This window comes from Hibiscus syriacus, unplaced genomic scaffold, assembly GCF_006381635.1.
Source record: "Hibiscus syriacus cultivar Baekdansim isolate YM2019G1 unplaced genomic scaffold, ASM638163v2 tig00110030_pilon, whole genome shotgun sequence".
NCBI lineage: Eukaryota > Viridiplantae > Streptophyta > Magnoliopsida > Malvales > Malvaceae > Hibiscus > Hibiscus syriacus.
This window is the reverse complement of record NW_024062572.1, coordinates 1140768-1159211: the sequence shown is the minus strand read 5'-3', so window position 1 is coordinate 1159211 and position 18444 is coordinate 1140768. Positions and strand designations below refer to the sequence as shown.

The 18444-nt window shown below is 31.7% G+C and overlaps 1 protein-coding gene across 1 annotated transcript; it reads left to right on the top strand.

The window, feature by feature from the left end:
* The first annotated feature begins 12325 nt into the window (after window positions 1-12325).
* On the top strand, window positions 12326-14393 carry LOC120213545 (transcription factor MYB53-like). The gene is made up of 4 exons (XM_039211656.1): window positions 12326-12358; window positions 12490-12765; window positions 12836-13561; window positions 14288-14393. The coding sequence occupies exons 2-4, from the start codon at window positions 12500-12502 to the stop codon at window positions 14319-14321; spliced, it is 1026 nt and encodes a 341-aa protein (XP_039067587.1). The 5' UTR covers window positions 12326-12358; window positions 12490-12499; the 3' UTR covers window positions 14322-14393.
* The last annotated feature ends 4051 nt before the right edge of the window (window positions 14394-18444 follow it).

Genomic DNA, 18444 nt, shown 5'->3' with positions numbered 1-18444 from the left:
AGGATTCACGATTTATGGGAACTTGGGTTACAAATTAAAGAAAGCGTCGAATTTAGTGAGATGGTCAAGTGAGGTGATGGCTCGCTGCTGTTTGTTGAACCACGCGGCTACAAGGGCGCTGCAACTGAAGTGAATCACTGGCGTTAAGGACAAGTTAGGGCTGTAGAAGGTGTCAATGATGACAACAAATACAACGGTGAAAACGTGGTTAGAGAAAGTGATGGAGCACTTCAAGCTTTGAAGAGAATAACAATGACGGAGACGTCGGAGCAAGGCAAATGAAGTTTTGCCAGAGTAAAACGAGGGAGAGAATGGAAGGGAGAGCAAGAAAATAAAGAAAATAAAAAATGAAACAAGGGCTATGGGAATATAAAAATGTATATAATGTAATGGCTATATTTTAGGGTGTGACCCTAGATGTTTCTACGGTTCACGAAATGGAACCTTAATATTATCACACATTTAAAAAAAATCCTTATCGTCCTAATTTGGATACTATATTTCAAAATCATTAAATTTAGTCTTTCACTATTATATTTTCTGTACAATTGAGTCCACGAACATCTAATTTACAACAATCAAGCCCTTCAATTGTAAAATTATCGTATAATTTAACATAATTAATACTCAAACTTTTGACCCCCAAAATCAGGATATGATTGTTACGTATAATATAAAATCACGTTGTGTGGCAGATGAATCTTTAAAATTTAATATTTTTTTTACATTTTATATTATTTTCTAAATATTTTAAGTAATTATTTAATATTCTAGAATAATTCTGTATTATTTTATGATTTTTATAATAATTGTGTAATATTTTATAGTTAAAAACAATTTTTTATAATTTTACTAATATTTTTTTATTTTTAAAAAAATTTCAAAATTTTCAAAAGAATAATTTTATATTTTAATAATAATTTAAGGATTGAATTAATTTTATTTCGTATGGTTAGGACTTTTTAAATATTATATATATATATATATTAAAAAACTCTTAAATATATATACATATATAAAATATTTATAGAGCACACAACTTTTAGAAAACTAATAGAACGATCAAGATTGGAGTCTAAAATCTAAAAATATTTTAAATTTGCTAACTAATAAAAATTTGAATTAGTGACAAATCTAATATGACACTAAAAGATTTTTGACAACTTTTTTATGATAATTATTGGTGCTAAACATTGAATGAGACGATCATATTATCTCCTTTTTAAATCTTCATATAAAAACAAGATATATAACAATGAATGAAAAATAATTGCATTAGTCATGTTAAACTTAATTTTTGTGATATGAATAAAACGTCACCTTTTATTTCTTATATAAACTAAGACGAATCAAATTGTCACAAATAAAATTTATTGGTGACAAATTTGTAATGTCACTATTTTAACTTGAATCGTCATAATAATAAATCGTCACTAATATTTCTATTTCATTGGAGATGATTTTAGAATGTCGCTAATTTGTCTAAACGTCATTGAAAGGTTTCCCACCAGATTTTTTTGGAGGTAAATTTTGGCTCCAAAATTATAGTGACGAAAATCAATGACTTATTTTAAAATTGTCATAAACGATATATCATTAACCACTAAATATGACGAAAACAAAGAAACGTCACGTTTATAGTATATTTTGTGACATTATTCATAATGTCATATAGAAATTTTGTTATCAATTGATAAATTTGTTGTAGTGGAATACCCAACAAAGATGTAAGGAGAAGAGCGAGACTCGAGTTTGTGGGAAGTGTATAGGTGAAGCCAATGATAGAAGAGACATCTAAAACTTCAAAGTTTGGAGTAGTTGGGAGATGTGCCAAAGAGTTTGAGATATGGTGAAAGGTGGTTTAAAGTTGGTGTAGGAAGGTGATTGATGAGGTAGATGGCAATAGAAAAGGATAATGGCCAATATGATAGAGGCATAGATGCATGGGTAAGGATAGAAAGACCCATTTCGATAATGTGATGATGATGACGTTTAGAGTACCCATTGTGTTCAGGAGTGTAGGGTGGAGAAGTGAGATGTCAGACTCCATTGATAGTTAAGAATAAAGAGAGAGCTTGATATTCCCCCCCCCGGTTATCAGAATAGAGAGTTATGATTGGTCAGTTAAAGAATTTTTCAACAAGGACCTTGAAGCGCAGAAAGACATCATGCGTGTCAGATTTACGTTTGAGGGGATAAAGCCAATATATATTTGGTAAAATGGTTGACAAAGATAACATAGTATTTGAAGTTATCAACAGAGTAGACTGGTGATGTCCATATATTAGTAAATATAACTTCAAGTGGTGAAGAAGTGGACATAGTAGAAGTAGAGAATGGTAATTTATGACTTTTATTACATTGACATGAATTGCAATTAAAATTAAAATTGGAAGGGTGAGAGATATCTAAATTAAACAAAGATATAATATTTTTGAAGATTGACAAAGAAGGATGACCTAGCCTATGATGCCACTCGGGCAAAGTGGTTTTGACACTGGAAAATGCGATTAAAGGTGACTGAGTAGTGGAGAGCGAGCATTCATACACACTATCCTTAGTCTGACCCTACAAAAGGATTGCCCCCGTGCAAAGATTTTTCACATGGAAAGAAGAGGGTAAGAACTCAATGGAAGTATTGTTGGACTTACAAAATTGAGAAATAAAAATAAGATTATGTTTCATGGTGGGAACACATAAAACATTAGATAGGGAAAATGAGTGAAAGGGAGTGGTAAGAGAGGTGGAACCAGTGTGGGATATGGGGAGTCCAGAGGCATCGCCGATCATAATTTCATCTGTTCCATCATAAGGACTGTGGAGGGCAAGATTGTTGAGGTCATTTATGACATGATGTGAGGCACCACTGTCAGTAGCCATGCAGTGTTGGAGGGATGGGTGGGTGCAACATTCACTTGAGCTTACCGAGGAGACGATAATCGATACTGTGATGAGTTGTTAGGACGAGAAGGTGGTTGTGCATACGGAAATTATTATCAGAAGAGAGGACAACGGGAGACTATATGACCTTGAGTACTACACCATTAGCAGCGACCAAGGAATGGACGAGAAGGAGAACGATTGTCTCGAGTTCTGTTGGGAGAACTTTTTATGATATCTTGAGTGGGTATGGATGTGAAACCAGGGAGCCGATGAGTCTGATTGGTAGCGGACCATGGAGTAGAGCAAACATTGGTGAGATGAGTTGATGCCGGTAGAGGTGAGGGACATGTCTTGTTGCGAAGTGACAATTCTTTATTGATGAGTTTTTTATGGAGTTCATCAAAAGAGATGGTGGAATCACGGCCATTGACGGAATCAATCATAGTCTGATAATTTTCATCAAGGCCTTCAAGTACTTTTTCGATCAGATCTTCATGGTTAAAAGGCTTACCGAGAGTGGCAAGTTCGTCGGCCCGTATTTTAATGGACTGCATGTAGTCTGCAATGGATTGAGAACCTTTGGCAATATTTTTAAGATGGTCTTTGAGTTGCTTGATATGGCCATGAGATGGGCGAGCATAGGTGTTAGTAAGGACTTTTCAGGCTTCATAGGAGGTTTTGGATTGGGTGAAGAGAGGAACTAAAGAGGGTGAAAGAGTGCCGACAAGTGCTCCAAATAATAGTTTGTCTTGACGTAGCCATGTCTGGTATACAGGGTTAATATATTGGTGGTGATGGTGGGTGGAGGAGTAAGGTGGGGCCCATCAATGAATTTTTGTAAGTAATAGCCTATGAGAATGGCTTCCACTTGGGTCTTCTAAGAAAGATAGTTTATGGGTGTAAGTTTAATGGAGTTATGGATAATGATCATGGTTAGCGGTTTTGTGGGTTTCTTGGGCATTGAGGATGATGACTTGGTTATTCTCATTAGCCATTGAAATTAGGGGATGAGAAGCTTGTTGGAGATCAAAGAGCAAACCGTGGCTCTGATACCATAAATAAGATAATAGGATGAAGAAATATATGGCTTACTGCTCTTATTGATATGGACAGTATATATACAGATTATATGAGCACAAAAAATGGAAACTAACTACTAATAAAAAGGAAACAAAATAAATTGAGTAATTGCCATATATTACAGATAATATCAAATAACTCAGAGTTAATTGCATCGCACGTCCTAAAAGTATGATCTTTATTTTAAATCACTCCCTAAATTTTAAAATATTTCAATTTGATCCCTAAACTATTACTATAATTCTAAATTGGTCCTTAAACTTTTTGAACATTCAAATTTCATCTCAAACTATACATATATACTAATCACATCCATTGTTTATAAAATTGTTAGGCCAAGTTATATTATTATATGTTTGACAAAAACAAAATTTACGTTAAAATATGGTTGAAACTATTTACATATTTGGATGAATTTGGGGATGAATTTGGGGATGAAATTGGAATATTTAAAAGTTTGGTGATTAATTTAGAAAGGGGTCATAGTTTAGGGATGAAATTAGAATGTTCAAAATTTTAAGGACTAGTTTAAAATAAGAGTCATATTTTGAGGATGAAATTACAATATTTAAAAGTTTAAAGACAAATTTAAAATAAGGGTTATAGTTTATGAACATATGATACAATTAACTCAATAATTCATTGATTTAAAGAATAATGTAAGCTCGAATTAGAGAGTCCAATTTTGTACACATGTTAATTTTGATGTTTAATTGTGTAGGTTTGTATGCCTAAATGTCTAGATTGTGAATTTTGCTATATATGAAAATTTAACTAAAGAACAATTATATATGTTAATTTCTTTTAAGAGGTGCCAATTACTTTTAAAATGACTCATATTCTATGAAAGTGATATTAATTTATATTGAATATTCTTATATAAAGTTTATAAATAAATAAATAAATGACACTCCTTGTAATACCCTAATTTAGGGGTAAATTATAAGTTTTTGAAACTGGTAGTCAGTTTTAGAAAAGTGTAGGAATTTGGGGACCAAACTCATAATTTACCCATTTTATTTAAGTTAGAATTATAAACCCCTCCCCCGTCTGTTTTCCCATAATGCTTCCCCATTTCCTCTCCCCTGTCAACTCCTTTGAGCTCCGATTTCTCCACCGTCTGGCCACCGTTCGTCGATCCGAAACCATCATCGTGTTCGTTGTTGACCGGTGAACAAAACCCCTCAAACTTATCATTGTGAATCGTCGATGTTCATCATAAAATTCAACACAAAGTTTCGAAGTTTTTAAACTCCACCGCGGTGAAAATCGTCGATTTGTCATCGATCGTTGCTCCGTTTTCGACATCTCCCACACCATCGTGTTCCTTGTATCATTTTGAGTCCACCGGTCTCCGTAGTTCAAAATTGTGAACCGAGCTTGGTAAGTGCCTCAAAATCCCTTAATATAATTTTATAAATTTTTGTAGAATTTTTTAGAGTCTGTAAACCGCCGCACATACCCCAATGCGTCGCCACTGTACGTGGGCTTCGTCTGGCCGCCTGGAGGACCAGCTGACTAGTTGGACCGGTTTGGACCAAGCCGCCTGGACCAAACTGAAACGCCTAGACAGAATCGTTGACCGTTGACTGGCCTATAACCGACCGTTGCCTTTTTTCAGGTACATCTATCCTGACGTTTTTCGACATCCTGAGTCCGTTTTTTAGGTTCGTTTCACCAAATTCGAACCTGGTAAGTTGTTTTTCACTGATTAATCACCTGATTCAATCCATTTTTCAGAATTAAGCTCCGTTTTTTATGAAAATTATGTTGATATGTATCTGAGGAATTATTGAACATTGAATTAAAGATATGCCACAGAAATCGAGGTAATACATTACTACATTTTCATGCTTTATGGAACATGTTGATATTGGTAAATGGATGAATGAAAATGTTTGGTCTCATCTGCGTAGTTAATTAATTTCTACACTCGATTCGAATACGATAAAAATTCGGTATCTAAATATGGCTCAGATGACTAATATAAGAAATTGGAAGACAATTGGAATTAAATTAAGTTATGAGATTAAGTGATTAAGGAATCAGCCTGGATATGTAAATTATAATTATCCTTGTTAAGAGTTTTAAAACCGAAATTATCTGGTTAAGAAATTACAAAAATGTCCTTGAGAGGTAAAAATAGTCCGAGTTGACTTTGAATGAGAAAGTACCCTAAGAATTTGTACCTAACCCGATAAATTACTGATTTAATTGTTAAGATCTTGTCTTGGTACAGAAAATTCCTGATAATCTGTTTATAACATCTGAGAAGACACTTGACCCGAAAATCTCTGAGTCATGAGTAAATACCTGAAGAATAATTTATTGAGGGTGCTCTTGAGTCAGAATTATTCGAAAGGACTGGAATAGATGATAAGTTTGAATTAAATAATAAGATCGGATGGAAGGAAATGATTGAAATACCTTGGATATATAAAATAACCAAAATACCCCTAGAATGGAAATGACCCAAAAATATCACCAAGCCCAAGAATGAATGGATATCTTCAAGCTTTGAAATGACTGGATTAACATTGAGAACCAAAATGACCAAAATACCCTTATAGCCTAGACTAAGTAAATGTCTTGGATTAATTAAGGAATCCAAATAACCATAGGTGTTGTACTACCCTTAAAAGTTATGGAACACATCTTAAGTGAGTCAATCAACCCAATGATATATCAATATCTGAATGGTATAGATACCACTTGAATCCTTGTTCGTCTCCTTTGGATATTCGTTAGACAAATCAACCACAAAGACCAAATTGAACTGAATGAAAGTATAATATATATCAAAATTCAGAAACGTCCGAATTACTCAGGAAAACTCAGAAGTAACCGGGATAGACTTGACTGCTAAATGAACTAAGTGACCTCAATGATCGAAGATTAAATAAGTGATTTGGATGAGTCTGGGAATGTTAATGAACTTACATGATGTATTGTTCTTATGGGTCATGAACTACAATCAAGCACGTCAGTATTTCATGATATCGTGGAAGTTTGGAAATGAAATAAAGACCGTTGGAAGATTTATTCAGCGATGATTTCGAATATGATCTATGGACAATAATTTTTGGTATTAAAGAGTAAATACACTGGAAGGACAATGAATTGACCAGTTGACAATCATTAGTTCTGGGATTTGTTCATCTCGAGTTGTTCGATAATCCGATCAATCGACATAGATTGTAAAAGTCATGAATCTTTGTTCTCCCTTATCAGCTCAAATCACTCTAGCCACATCTGAAAACACAAGTAACTCAGATATAAATGATTTTGAATACCCTTCTGATTACGTAGAGCTTCTAAAAAATGTTCGAATAAGATATGATCCTGATAAATCACATTCTGAATAACTGATGATTTCGTCAGTTAATGAACTCTTCCAATAGTGATTCTAAATTCTGACATTCTATCGGCATACTGAAGATCAATGTTTATCTGCCCGATAAGATTATCTAGTATCTCTAAATAATATCTGGAAACTCTAATGTGTTCCCTAATTACATGAATGTTTTATCTAAATTTTGATTTGAATTCTATTCTGATACCTGATCTGAATTCAATTCTGATTTCTGACCTAGATTTTGTTCTGAGATATACTCTGAATTCTGTTTTGATTTCTGATATCTCCGTTTACTGATGAAAAAATGTTTTATTTTGGGGTTATTGTTGGAGGGAGTATATTTGCAGGTTCCTCGGCTTTGTGCTCAGGGCCTTACTGGGTATGTGGTTAGGTTTATGGTTCTGGGAAACCTACACATTATGATGTGTAGCGGTTGGAGGGATTATTAGGATTTTTGAAAAACATGTTTTAAAAAGATCTGTATCTTTTCAATAGTTTTGTGGGAACACACTAGATAACCTATTTTGATCTCTTGAACTTATTCATTCGAAATGTTTCCCTGAACTGAACGCTCATTGTCTGTTACTACCTGAAATATCAGTAGAATCTCCGCTCAACATAAATAAAACCTTAGATGTCTGAACCAATAAGGAAGTTTATGCTTATCTGTTATCTGCACATTCTTCAGTATCATTTGGTAGTTTTGTATTACTGTGCTTTCCAAAGCTCACCCTGTTACTCACCATTACAGGTTAAAAGGATTGAATCAATGCAGCTATGGACATCCGTAAGGGAGATTCTCCGCCGTTATTGACAAAGTATGGTACATGTGATTAGGGGGCTTGTAGGTTGTATTTTGTTTTATATACGAGTATGAAAATATGTTTTATTTCTGAATATTGGTAAATATTACTTTTGTATTTATAAATGATTTTATGAGTTTACATGTTTTAATAAGATTTTTAAATTTTCCTCTATTTTTTACGGTGGGTTGCTCCGGTGGCCTAATGTGACACTCCAGATCGGATCGGGTTACCCACATCGGTCTAAGGGGGTTACACTCTTATCTAAAGCATAGCTCCGCCCATGTACCATGATTCTTTAAATCACCATAATTGTTTTAGTTCACCAAATTGAGGCATTTAACGTGGGATTAATTGCCTTAGGACTTTTTCACATATGGAGGAAACGTCTCATCAACTTTTCAACTTTCTTTTCTTCTATATGTTTTCATAAAAAAATAATAGGGTAAAGTATAATAATGGTCCCTCGACTATAGAGTGTTGTTAAAAATTGAAGGTCGTCTAAACTGGATGTTAACATATTTATCGAGATGTGATAAAATCATATTTTAGTGATGTCTAATGCACCATTATTACTTTCAAGCAATGACTAAACAACTTGTCATTTCAACTACTAGTTCGATGGAGTAATGTAAACAAAGACTCGATCCACAAAATATAGCTAAAACGATTTTGGGATCTGGCTTTATCATATCCCAATGAGTATGTAACATCCAGCTCAGACGGCCGCATAATTTTGATGAAAAGGGATGAGTTTGGAACATATGAATAGTCAAGTGACTATTTTGTAACTTCTAATAGTTGAGTGACTCAACAAAGTAACGTCTTATAGTCGAGAGACTATTTTTTAACTTTTAATAGTTGGGGGACCATTTATGTACTTTACTTAAATATTTATATATTTCATATTATTTTAGCCATATTCATAGATACTAATTAAGTCCAAATAGTTTGGATCTTTTTCAAGTTGATTTTAATATATATATATATATATATATATATATATATATATATATATATATATATATATATTAATTAAGATCAAATTGAAATGACAAAACAAGTCGTTAAGGTTTGGTGGGTCCAATCTGACGATTGAATTAGTTCTTCCTTTGCGTGCATTTTTACACATAGTTACATATAATAAACAAAAAATAATTAAGTAATAACATAAGATTAAATTATACCGAAATAAGATTAAGATTAAATGTTATTTTATAATTACGTAAATTATAAATTTGGTAATTAAACTTTATTTTCTCTCCTATTTCACTCACTATGTTTTAGATCTTTTTAATTTTCTCACTGAACTTAATACATTGAGGTTTTTTGGTCAAACGTCCGATTTCTCAAAAACCATGTTATAAATTGGTTGTTATATATATATATGTAAAATGACATTATTTTGGTGAAAATTTTATTTTTTTTAATGATATCGTTTTAAAGCCGTTAACTATTTAACGATGGAGTGAGTTAAAAAACTCAATATATTAAGTTCAGTGAGGAAATTGAAAATTTTTAAAGTTCAATGATGAAATTTATAATTTACCCTTATAATTAAGGGAGTTTTCTTCTCCGGTGAACCAATAGAAGAGAAATTTAGGTATACGTGCATTGGTTAACTGCGACTTTGGTAAAGTTTCGTTGCTGACGTGTTTTTCGTTGCGTAAATTACACAGAAATGTGGCTAAATGGTGCGTACGTACCCTAATCCATTGCCTTCGTCCACAAGTGAAAGTCTTTGTAAAAATAGTGTTGAAATTTGGGAACGTATAATTTGTTTCATATTTTTTTATTCCCAATTTCCCATAATGACCCTTGAAAACCAGAGTTTTCTATTTTTTTTTTTACTTGTAGTTTAATGAAAATTGTTGAACCTCATGAAAAGTGTTTGATGTGATTATTGAAGGTTCATGTGATTTACAATCTAATGTCTGAAAGTTAAATCTATTTGATCAGTCAATTTACAAATAATTATTATATCCTATGACACGAACATTAAGGGACAATATATTTTGGATAGTTATAAATTTTGACGTAACTTGACAGGTCCATTTGATTTATAATTTACTGTCTGAAAGTTAAATATATTTTGTTTGACACCAACATTAAGGGATAATATAAAAGTCACCGCTAAACTTACAAATAATCATCATATTTTATGTTTGACACCAACATTAAGGGATAATATAAAAGTCACCGCGCAAAGTTAAAAAATGGAGGAGCACTCTTTCTCTTGGGTTTTCTCTCTATATCTATCTCCTTATGCTTGTTCATCAACATTTTCAACTCGATAGCCATATCTTTCTCTTCTGTGGAAAAACCAGTTGCGCCTCTCACCCAAACAACATGGAATGAACTGCCAATAGTCGCAACAATCCTAATTTTTTCATCAAAAATTGGTACAATGAGCATGAAACACCACCTGGAAAAAACGAATCAGTCAAGATGAGCCCCAAGAATGAAATTACCAATTTTATCTCCCATCTTCTTCTTCAAACCCATCTGAGATGTCTGGTTTCCTAGCTAACGACAACAAACCATATGCGACCCAACGTACTACAAGGCTTATCATGACTTGCAGAATGAGTTACAAAATCTGCATACAAAGTTTCAAGCCTCTCAGGCGGCCTAACTACAATAGTAACACAAGCAATTTTACCTTCCTCTCAAAAAGCCAACGAGTTGCTTGTCATCAAGGGCGTTTTCAGCATTTTCTGGGTTGTGGGAAATTCTGCATCTATCATGGAGGCTTCATTGTCGCCAACTTGTGTGTCATTCTTTTATAAAACATTTCTAGCATCCTCAATAGTTGGAGTTGCTACATTTCCATCGTTGGTTTATGACTTAACCGTGCTTCTCGTTTTGTTGGCAATGTTCTTCAATTATATATATAAAAAAACAATTAAAGATATTTTTATTATATTAAAAGTTTCTTTAAACTTGTAGATTGTTAGCTAGTTAATAACAAAAAAAAAATCTGTTCTTTTTAACTAGATATTTATTTTTGAAAAATTATTTAATAAATTAGTGGTGTAAAATTTAGTTTACATAAATATATCTATTTTAAAATTTAAGAGTTAGAATATAAGTTTTTATGATTTAGAATTTATTTCTAGAATTTTTAAAGTTCAAGCTTTCTTATTATGAGATTTGTAACAATTAAAATTTTTAATATATATGATTTTTTTAAATCATTACACAACTTTGAGTAAATAAATTTTCATTTCTTTTTTTTATAGTTGAATTCTTATTAGAAAGATATCAACTTTGTACATAGAGACAGACATAAGATTTATGTTAGAAGTAAACTTCTAAAATTTTAAGATGGGACAAACTTAAATAATTCTAGGGTAAAGTACACAAATGGTCTCTCGACTATATGACAATGCTCTGTTGAGTCTCTAGACTATTAAAAGTTATAAAATGGTCCACCGACTATAGGACAATGCATTGTTAAGTCCTCCGACTATTAATAGTTACAATTTGATCACTCAGCTATTCATATGTTTCAAACTTGTCATTTTTCGTTAAAAATGGCAATTGTCTAGGCTGGATGTTAACCTGTTGACTAAAATATGATAAAATATGATCTCATAATCGTTTGAGCAATATTTCATGGATCGACTCTCAGTTTACATTATGTCGTCGAGCTAATGCTTAAAAAATTATATGGTCAAGCCAGTGCTTGAAAGCAACAACGATGTCACTAGACATCATTAAAATATGATTTTATTATATCTCAATCAACAAGTTTAGAACACATGAATAGTCAAGTGACCATTTTATAACTTTTAATGATCAGGGGACTCAACAAAATAACACCCTATAGTAGGGGAGCCATTTTGTAATTTATAATAGTCGAAGGACCATTTGTGTATTTTACTCTAAATTCTAAAGAGTGAAAATAAATTATTAATAAAAAATTAAAAGAAAAAATTTAAAAATAAATGATAATTATAAATTTTTAGCGAAGACGAGGACTCAGTTCATTCCTGTTTGTTGACGAGACAAGGGTAACTTGGTAATTATCTTTCATAATGATTCTATGAAATAAATGTTAAGATGACATATGATATGATAAGATCCTACAAAGCAAATACCTCTATTGTACCATTTCAGGATTTTGGTCGTTTTTTTCCTTCAACATAACACACTATATAAAGAAGCTCCCATTCAGTCACCTTTCCGATGCTATCTATATCTTCAACTTTCGGCTCTTCAATTTTCTCCAAAGGTTTCAATACCTTTCTAATATTTTCTCATTATATATATATATATATATGTATTTATATATATATGTATGTATGTATATGTATATCTATATGTATATGTATATGTATATAAATGCTGATTTTGTTGTTGCAGGGAAGGAATAATGGGGAGATTGCCTAGCAATAATGTCAAAAATGGGTTGAAGAAAGGGCCTTGGACGCCTGAGGAGGACCGAGTTCTTATAGATTACATTCAGAGACATGGACATGGAAGCTGGAGAGCGCTTCCAAAGCTTGCCGGATTAAATCGGTGTGGGAAAAGTTGCAGGCTTAGGTGGACTAATTATCTCCGGCCTGATATTAAACGAGGAAGGTTTTCGGAGGAAGAAGAACACACCATTATCAATCTTCATGCTGCTGTTGGCAATAAGTAAGCACTAATACTACATTAACTCTAGGTTATTATTTTTGTTTTAAAACTGCAATAATTGGCTTGGCAGGTGGTCTGCAATAGCATCCCATCTTCCTGGAAGAACAGATAATGAGATTAAGAATTTCTGGAACACACATCTGAAGAAGAAGCTTCTTCAAATGGGGATCGATCCGGTCACTCACCGGCCCAAAACTGATCTCAACATTCTAGCTAACCTGCCTCAGTTGCTTGCTGCTGCAAACTTTAGTAATCTGATCATGATGAGTAATTTTCATTTGGACAGTGCTCTCATGTTGCCATCTGATGCTCTTGCCAAAATCCAATTGTTGCATAACATGATTAAAGTTCTGGGTACTAGTACTACAACCATGGAAGCAATGAACTTTCTAGCAGGACCAAGTTTCAGGGACAATTACCATCTCCAAGAAAATAATAATCTCCCATTTGGTGCAACTGCACATGAGCTTACTCAATTGCAGTCAAATTTTGTAAACATAGAAGCTTCTCAACATCAATCAGAGCTCAGTGAGTACCATCATCAGCCATTGAAAGACTCAAACAACAACAACAACAACCATCAATTCCCATCTTCTACTTCATCTGCTGCTAATATTCCACCTTCAAATCGGCCAGCTCAGCTTCCAGCATTACTTCCAGCCTCAAACCAAACCAAAAACAACAAAATCAACCCAAATGATATATCTAACCCTTCATCTACTTCAACCACCTTTGAAGCTTGGGGAGATCTTGTGGATGATGAAGCACGTGACTCTTTTTGGAGAGATATCATAGAGTAAGCACATATATCATTAGTTTATGGATAAATTACGTATTTTTTACCTAAACTATCAGTTTTGGTTTGTTTTAGTATCCAAACTTTCCATTTTTTTAAAACCATACCTAACGTTTAGTTTTTGTTTCGTTTTAATACCTCGTCGTTAAAAAACTTAACTAGTGATTTGCACGTGGCACCTTTTTATCGGTAAATTGCATCATTCATCACTCAACTATCTTCCCACTCCTATTTTGGTCACTAAAATTTATTTTTTAAATTTTATTACATAACTTTAAAATTACTCCTAATTTAATCACTCTAACTTCCAAATTTATTTTTTATTTTTAATTATATATTGATAAAATAATAATAAAAATGCCATGACACAAAAATTATAAATAAAATAAATTAGAGTAATTAAAATATAAGCAATTTGAAAGTTGAGTAGTTAAATTGAAAATTTTTAAACTTTAGTACCAAAATAGGAATGAGAAAATGGTTGAGTGATTATGATGTAACCCATAAAAAATGCTGTACCCTTAAGTTTTTAACAACGAGGTACTAAAATGAAACAAAAACTAATTGTTGGGTATGGTTTTGAAAAAAATTAAAAGTTTAGGTATTAAAATGGACCAGAGTTGATAGTTTAGGTACTAAACGCGTAATTTACCCTTAGTTTAATTTTTTTCCATTATTGTACAATTTTTTTTCATTTTATTCATCATCATTGTTGCTGATTTGCAGCCAGGCATCACCTCAGACATGGTCCATCTCTTAAGCAGCCTTGGGATTGAATACATCATGAGTAATATACAGCTATTGTTTCTCATTTAAGAATTGGTTCATTAGATTTAAACAGAAACAACAAAAAATATCAGGCTCGAGGCCATTCTGTAATGAATAAACAAAGTTCTATATATGTATATATTCAGAAAGACTTGTTTCTAAACTGTTAATGTTCTTGGATTTTTTCAGTAATACATTAGCCATGGAAATGATTTGATTGAAACTGTCTTTTTTCTGCAATTCATGGAACAAGTGGTGCACATTTTTGGTAATTATGGCAATTTCAGAAAGAAAGGACCACAGGAGAAATTAAAGGCAGTGGACGAATATAAAACAAGTTAGTTGCAGATGGTTTTATACACGAAATGAGTGAAAAATAGCTGTTTCTTTCTCGAATTAGTAACGAGGGGGTTTGACCTTATTGGATGTATATGTTTTAAGGGGACAAATTAGTGTCGAACTTGTATTAATATTCAGTCACACACCCAATCACCAATCAATAAATATGCTCACAAATGTTTCTAAAATGCCTCAATCTAATGAAGATCATCTATTTTTTTTTATTAATTTTGGGTAAGTACAAAATAATATTGGTTTAAAGATAACTCTTAACTGTTTGACATTGAACGTTCATACCTTGACATTCATATTGCTTTAGTCTGGGACCTCAAGAAATAACATTAATTTCTTTATCATTGAGGTCGATTGGTTCGTGCTAAAGATAAATCTAATTGAAATTATATATATAGGGATATGATCTTATTACACAATGTAAACTATTTTGGTATTACACAAATTTAGGACCTTTAGAAGAGTGAAAATAGATGACTGAGATTAACAATAAGAAATGATAAGCTATTCACTAGGAAATAAATGAGTCAATCTTAGCCATCTATTTTCACTCATCCAACAATCCTAAATTTATGTAAAACTAAAAAGTTTTATATTGTGTAAGTAAATCCTAACCCCTCTCTTTCTATATATAAAGTGCACCCAAAAATGAATTATAAAATCATATTGTTGCTAAACTAGTAGATAGTTATATCTGTCTCATGATAAAAAGTCAAGACTATTTGTTACTCGTTAGGTAGGACTATTTCCATTTAATAGAAAAAATGTGTTCCATAAAAAGCTAAAGTTTAAGGGAAATTGCAAACATGAACCGTTCACGATGTTTATCTTGGTTCGACTCTAAATATAATTAAAACAATCATGTGATTATCAATTATTGAGAAGTTTAAATAAAAATAAGAGTTTATCATTATCAATAATTAAATTTAAGGGTAAAGGATACAAATGGTCTCCCGATTATAGGACGTTATTTTGTTGAGTCTATCGATTATTAAAAGTTACAAAATGTTCCTCGAGTATATGGTGATTTTTTTAGTCTCTTGACTATTAAAAGTTACAAAATGGTCACCTGGCTATTCATATGTTTCGAACTCATCATTTTTCGTAAAACAATCAATGACCGTTTGAGTTAGATGTTAACCTGTTGTTTAGGATATGATAAAATTATATTTTAATGATGTTTATTGACACCACCGTTGCTTTTAAGCACTAGCTCAATGGCATAATGTTTCAAAAATTTGTTTGACGACATAATATAAACAGAGAGTTGATCCACAAAATACAACTCAAACGATTCTTGGATCAAATTTTTTCATATCTTAGTCAACAAGTTAATGTCCAACTCAAACAATCGCTAATTTTTTTAACAAAAAAATACGAGTTTAGAGCATAAGAATAGTTGAGTGACCATTTTATAACTTTTAATACTCAAGGAACTCAACAATGTTGTGTCCTATAGTCGGGAGACCATGTTTGTAACTTTTAATAGTTGGGGACTCAATAAAACATTGTCCTATAGTTTGGGATCATTTATGTACCTTGCCCTAAATTTAATAACAATTCACTTAGGGTAAACAGACCGTTTATATTAAACTTTATTTTTAATAGAATTAAATTTATGGAAGACTAAATCATCAAGTGGCCTTAATAGTTAAGAGAAGTATTGTTTTTCTTAGAAATTTCGGTTTCAAACAGTTGCGTTTATAGAGTGGGTGTGCGTAAATGACTATTAAAAAAAAAGTTATGCAATGTTTTAAAAGCAAGCTATCCAAAAACCTAACAGTCTAACTTTCTAGAATAAAGAAGTGTGGCGAAATGAGAGAGGGGTTATAAATAGCTGAGATGTAACTTGTTTACTGATGTTGAAAAATGTTGAATATATGCAATGAAGGTTTCAGTAAATTTGAAACTTAAGATTAATTGTATCAGTTATTTTCCTTGAGACACAAGGAAATGATGAAAATAAAACACAATTCTGTGTTTGATTTTCTAAACATAAGGGCATAAGGGATAAGTATAATTGAATAAGTGAGATTTGGGGGAGATATCCCTATTTACAAGTTAACCTTGTCATGAAGGGATTTGATTATATTTAGTAGGTAAATATCCTATTTGACCTTTCATAGAACAACTAACCCTTACCTACCTTGCCAAATATGTTGATTGTTACTTAACAGCTCCAAATCACTACATTTTATGACGTAAATCTTTGGAATAAACATTTATTATTCTTGTTGTTGTACATTTGTAAAGGAAATGAAATCTTACCATGAAAGAAAGGTGATTTATTGTTATATAAACTTGATTTAGATTCAATGAAATTCTTTTTTTTTTTTTTATTAATCTAGGGTAAATATAATGTAGTATTTGTTCAGAGATAATTTTCAACCATTTGACATTGAACGCTTACACTCCTAACATTCAAGTTGCTCAAACCCGAGACTTTAAAGAACAACAACAATTCCTTTACCATCGAGGTCGCTTGGTTCATGCTATATCTAATGAATTTTATTAACACAAAAAAGGGGGAAATAAAGAGATATAATCAAACTTCAATGCTCATTGTGTGTATGTATAAAACTTGAGAACATTTTTTAATAGTATGAGGTGATTATAAGGTAGTATTTGTTTAGAAATTTTATTAAGTGTCCGTAAATATAGCTATTCAAATCTAGATATTCAGGAGAATAATATTCCCTTTTATCATCAGAGTCGTCTCATACATTTTTGGGGCCTTGAACGAAAACTCAAAAATAGACCCCTATAAAATTAAAGTTACTTTGTAATTAATTTAATATTACATCAATAAATCATAAAATCATAAAAATGATTAAATTTTGTCAATCACGTCATTTTCATTATATTATTAAGAAAATACCTTAAATACAACTATGAAATAATATAAAAAATTTGAATGCGGGTATGATACGGAGCTTGATTTCGAATAATAAAGAATGATCTATTATGTTATCGTTAGATTGAGATTAGAGAATACTAAAAGTTAAGGAATATTTGATCAATTAAAATTGAGATTTGAAAAAGAGAGAAAAATATGATTAAATTTAATTCAAAATTTAATGAATCAATAAGAAATATGGAATTAAAATTAAAGTAAAAAATTAAAAATTTTATGAAATTGAGAAAAAATTAGGGAACCAAATTATAAATATAGAAATTAAGGTGCCCCAATTATAAAACAAAAATTGGGGCCCTCAGCTACTACTCAAGATGCTCCCCTAAGGGTTGGCCTTGTTTATCATTATGGTCATTCAATGAATTTTTTAGAATATAGGATAAAATATAGGATAAAGTATAGTAATGGTCACTGAACATTTCAGAAGCTTGCATTTAGGTCCCCCAACATTTAAAACTTGCAATACAGTCCCCCAACATTTATTCCGTTTGCAATATGGTCCCCCAACTTAAACCACAGTTAGAAAATTAGGATAAATTATATAAATGGTCATTGAACTTTTCAGTCACTTGAATTTAGGTCCCCCAACTTTTAAAACTTGCAAAACAATCATCAATTTCATTCTAAACCCCAATTTCCAAAGTAATTCAATTTTATTCTAAACCCTAAATTCCAAAATACTTAAATTAAATTCAATTATGTCAAAGTTATTATTATTTAATTTCATCTTATTTCATGTGATACGTATTTTTTATATAAATATAATAGTATAATTCTTATCTGTTGAAGAAATTTTTTAATTAAAAAAAGTAGTTAGGATATAAAAGGAATTGATAAAATTTATCAATCA

Bases quoted from the DNA above. Each gene is read 5' to 3' on its own strand.
- LOC120213545 (XM_039211656.1), top strand. From the start codon at position 12,500: ATGGGGAGATTGCCTAGCAATAATGTCAAAAATGGGTTGAAGAAAGGG. The intron at 12,766-12,835 runs GTAAGCACTAAT...TTGGCTTGGCAG, and splicing joins CATGCTGCTGTTGGCAATAA to GTGGTCTGCAATAGCATCCC. The intron at 13,562-14,287 runs GTAAGCACATAT...GCTGATTTGCAG, and splicing joins TTTTGGAGAGATATCATAGA to CCAGGCATCACCTCAGACAT.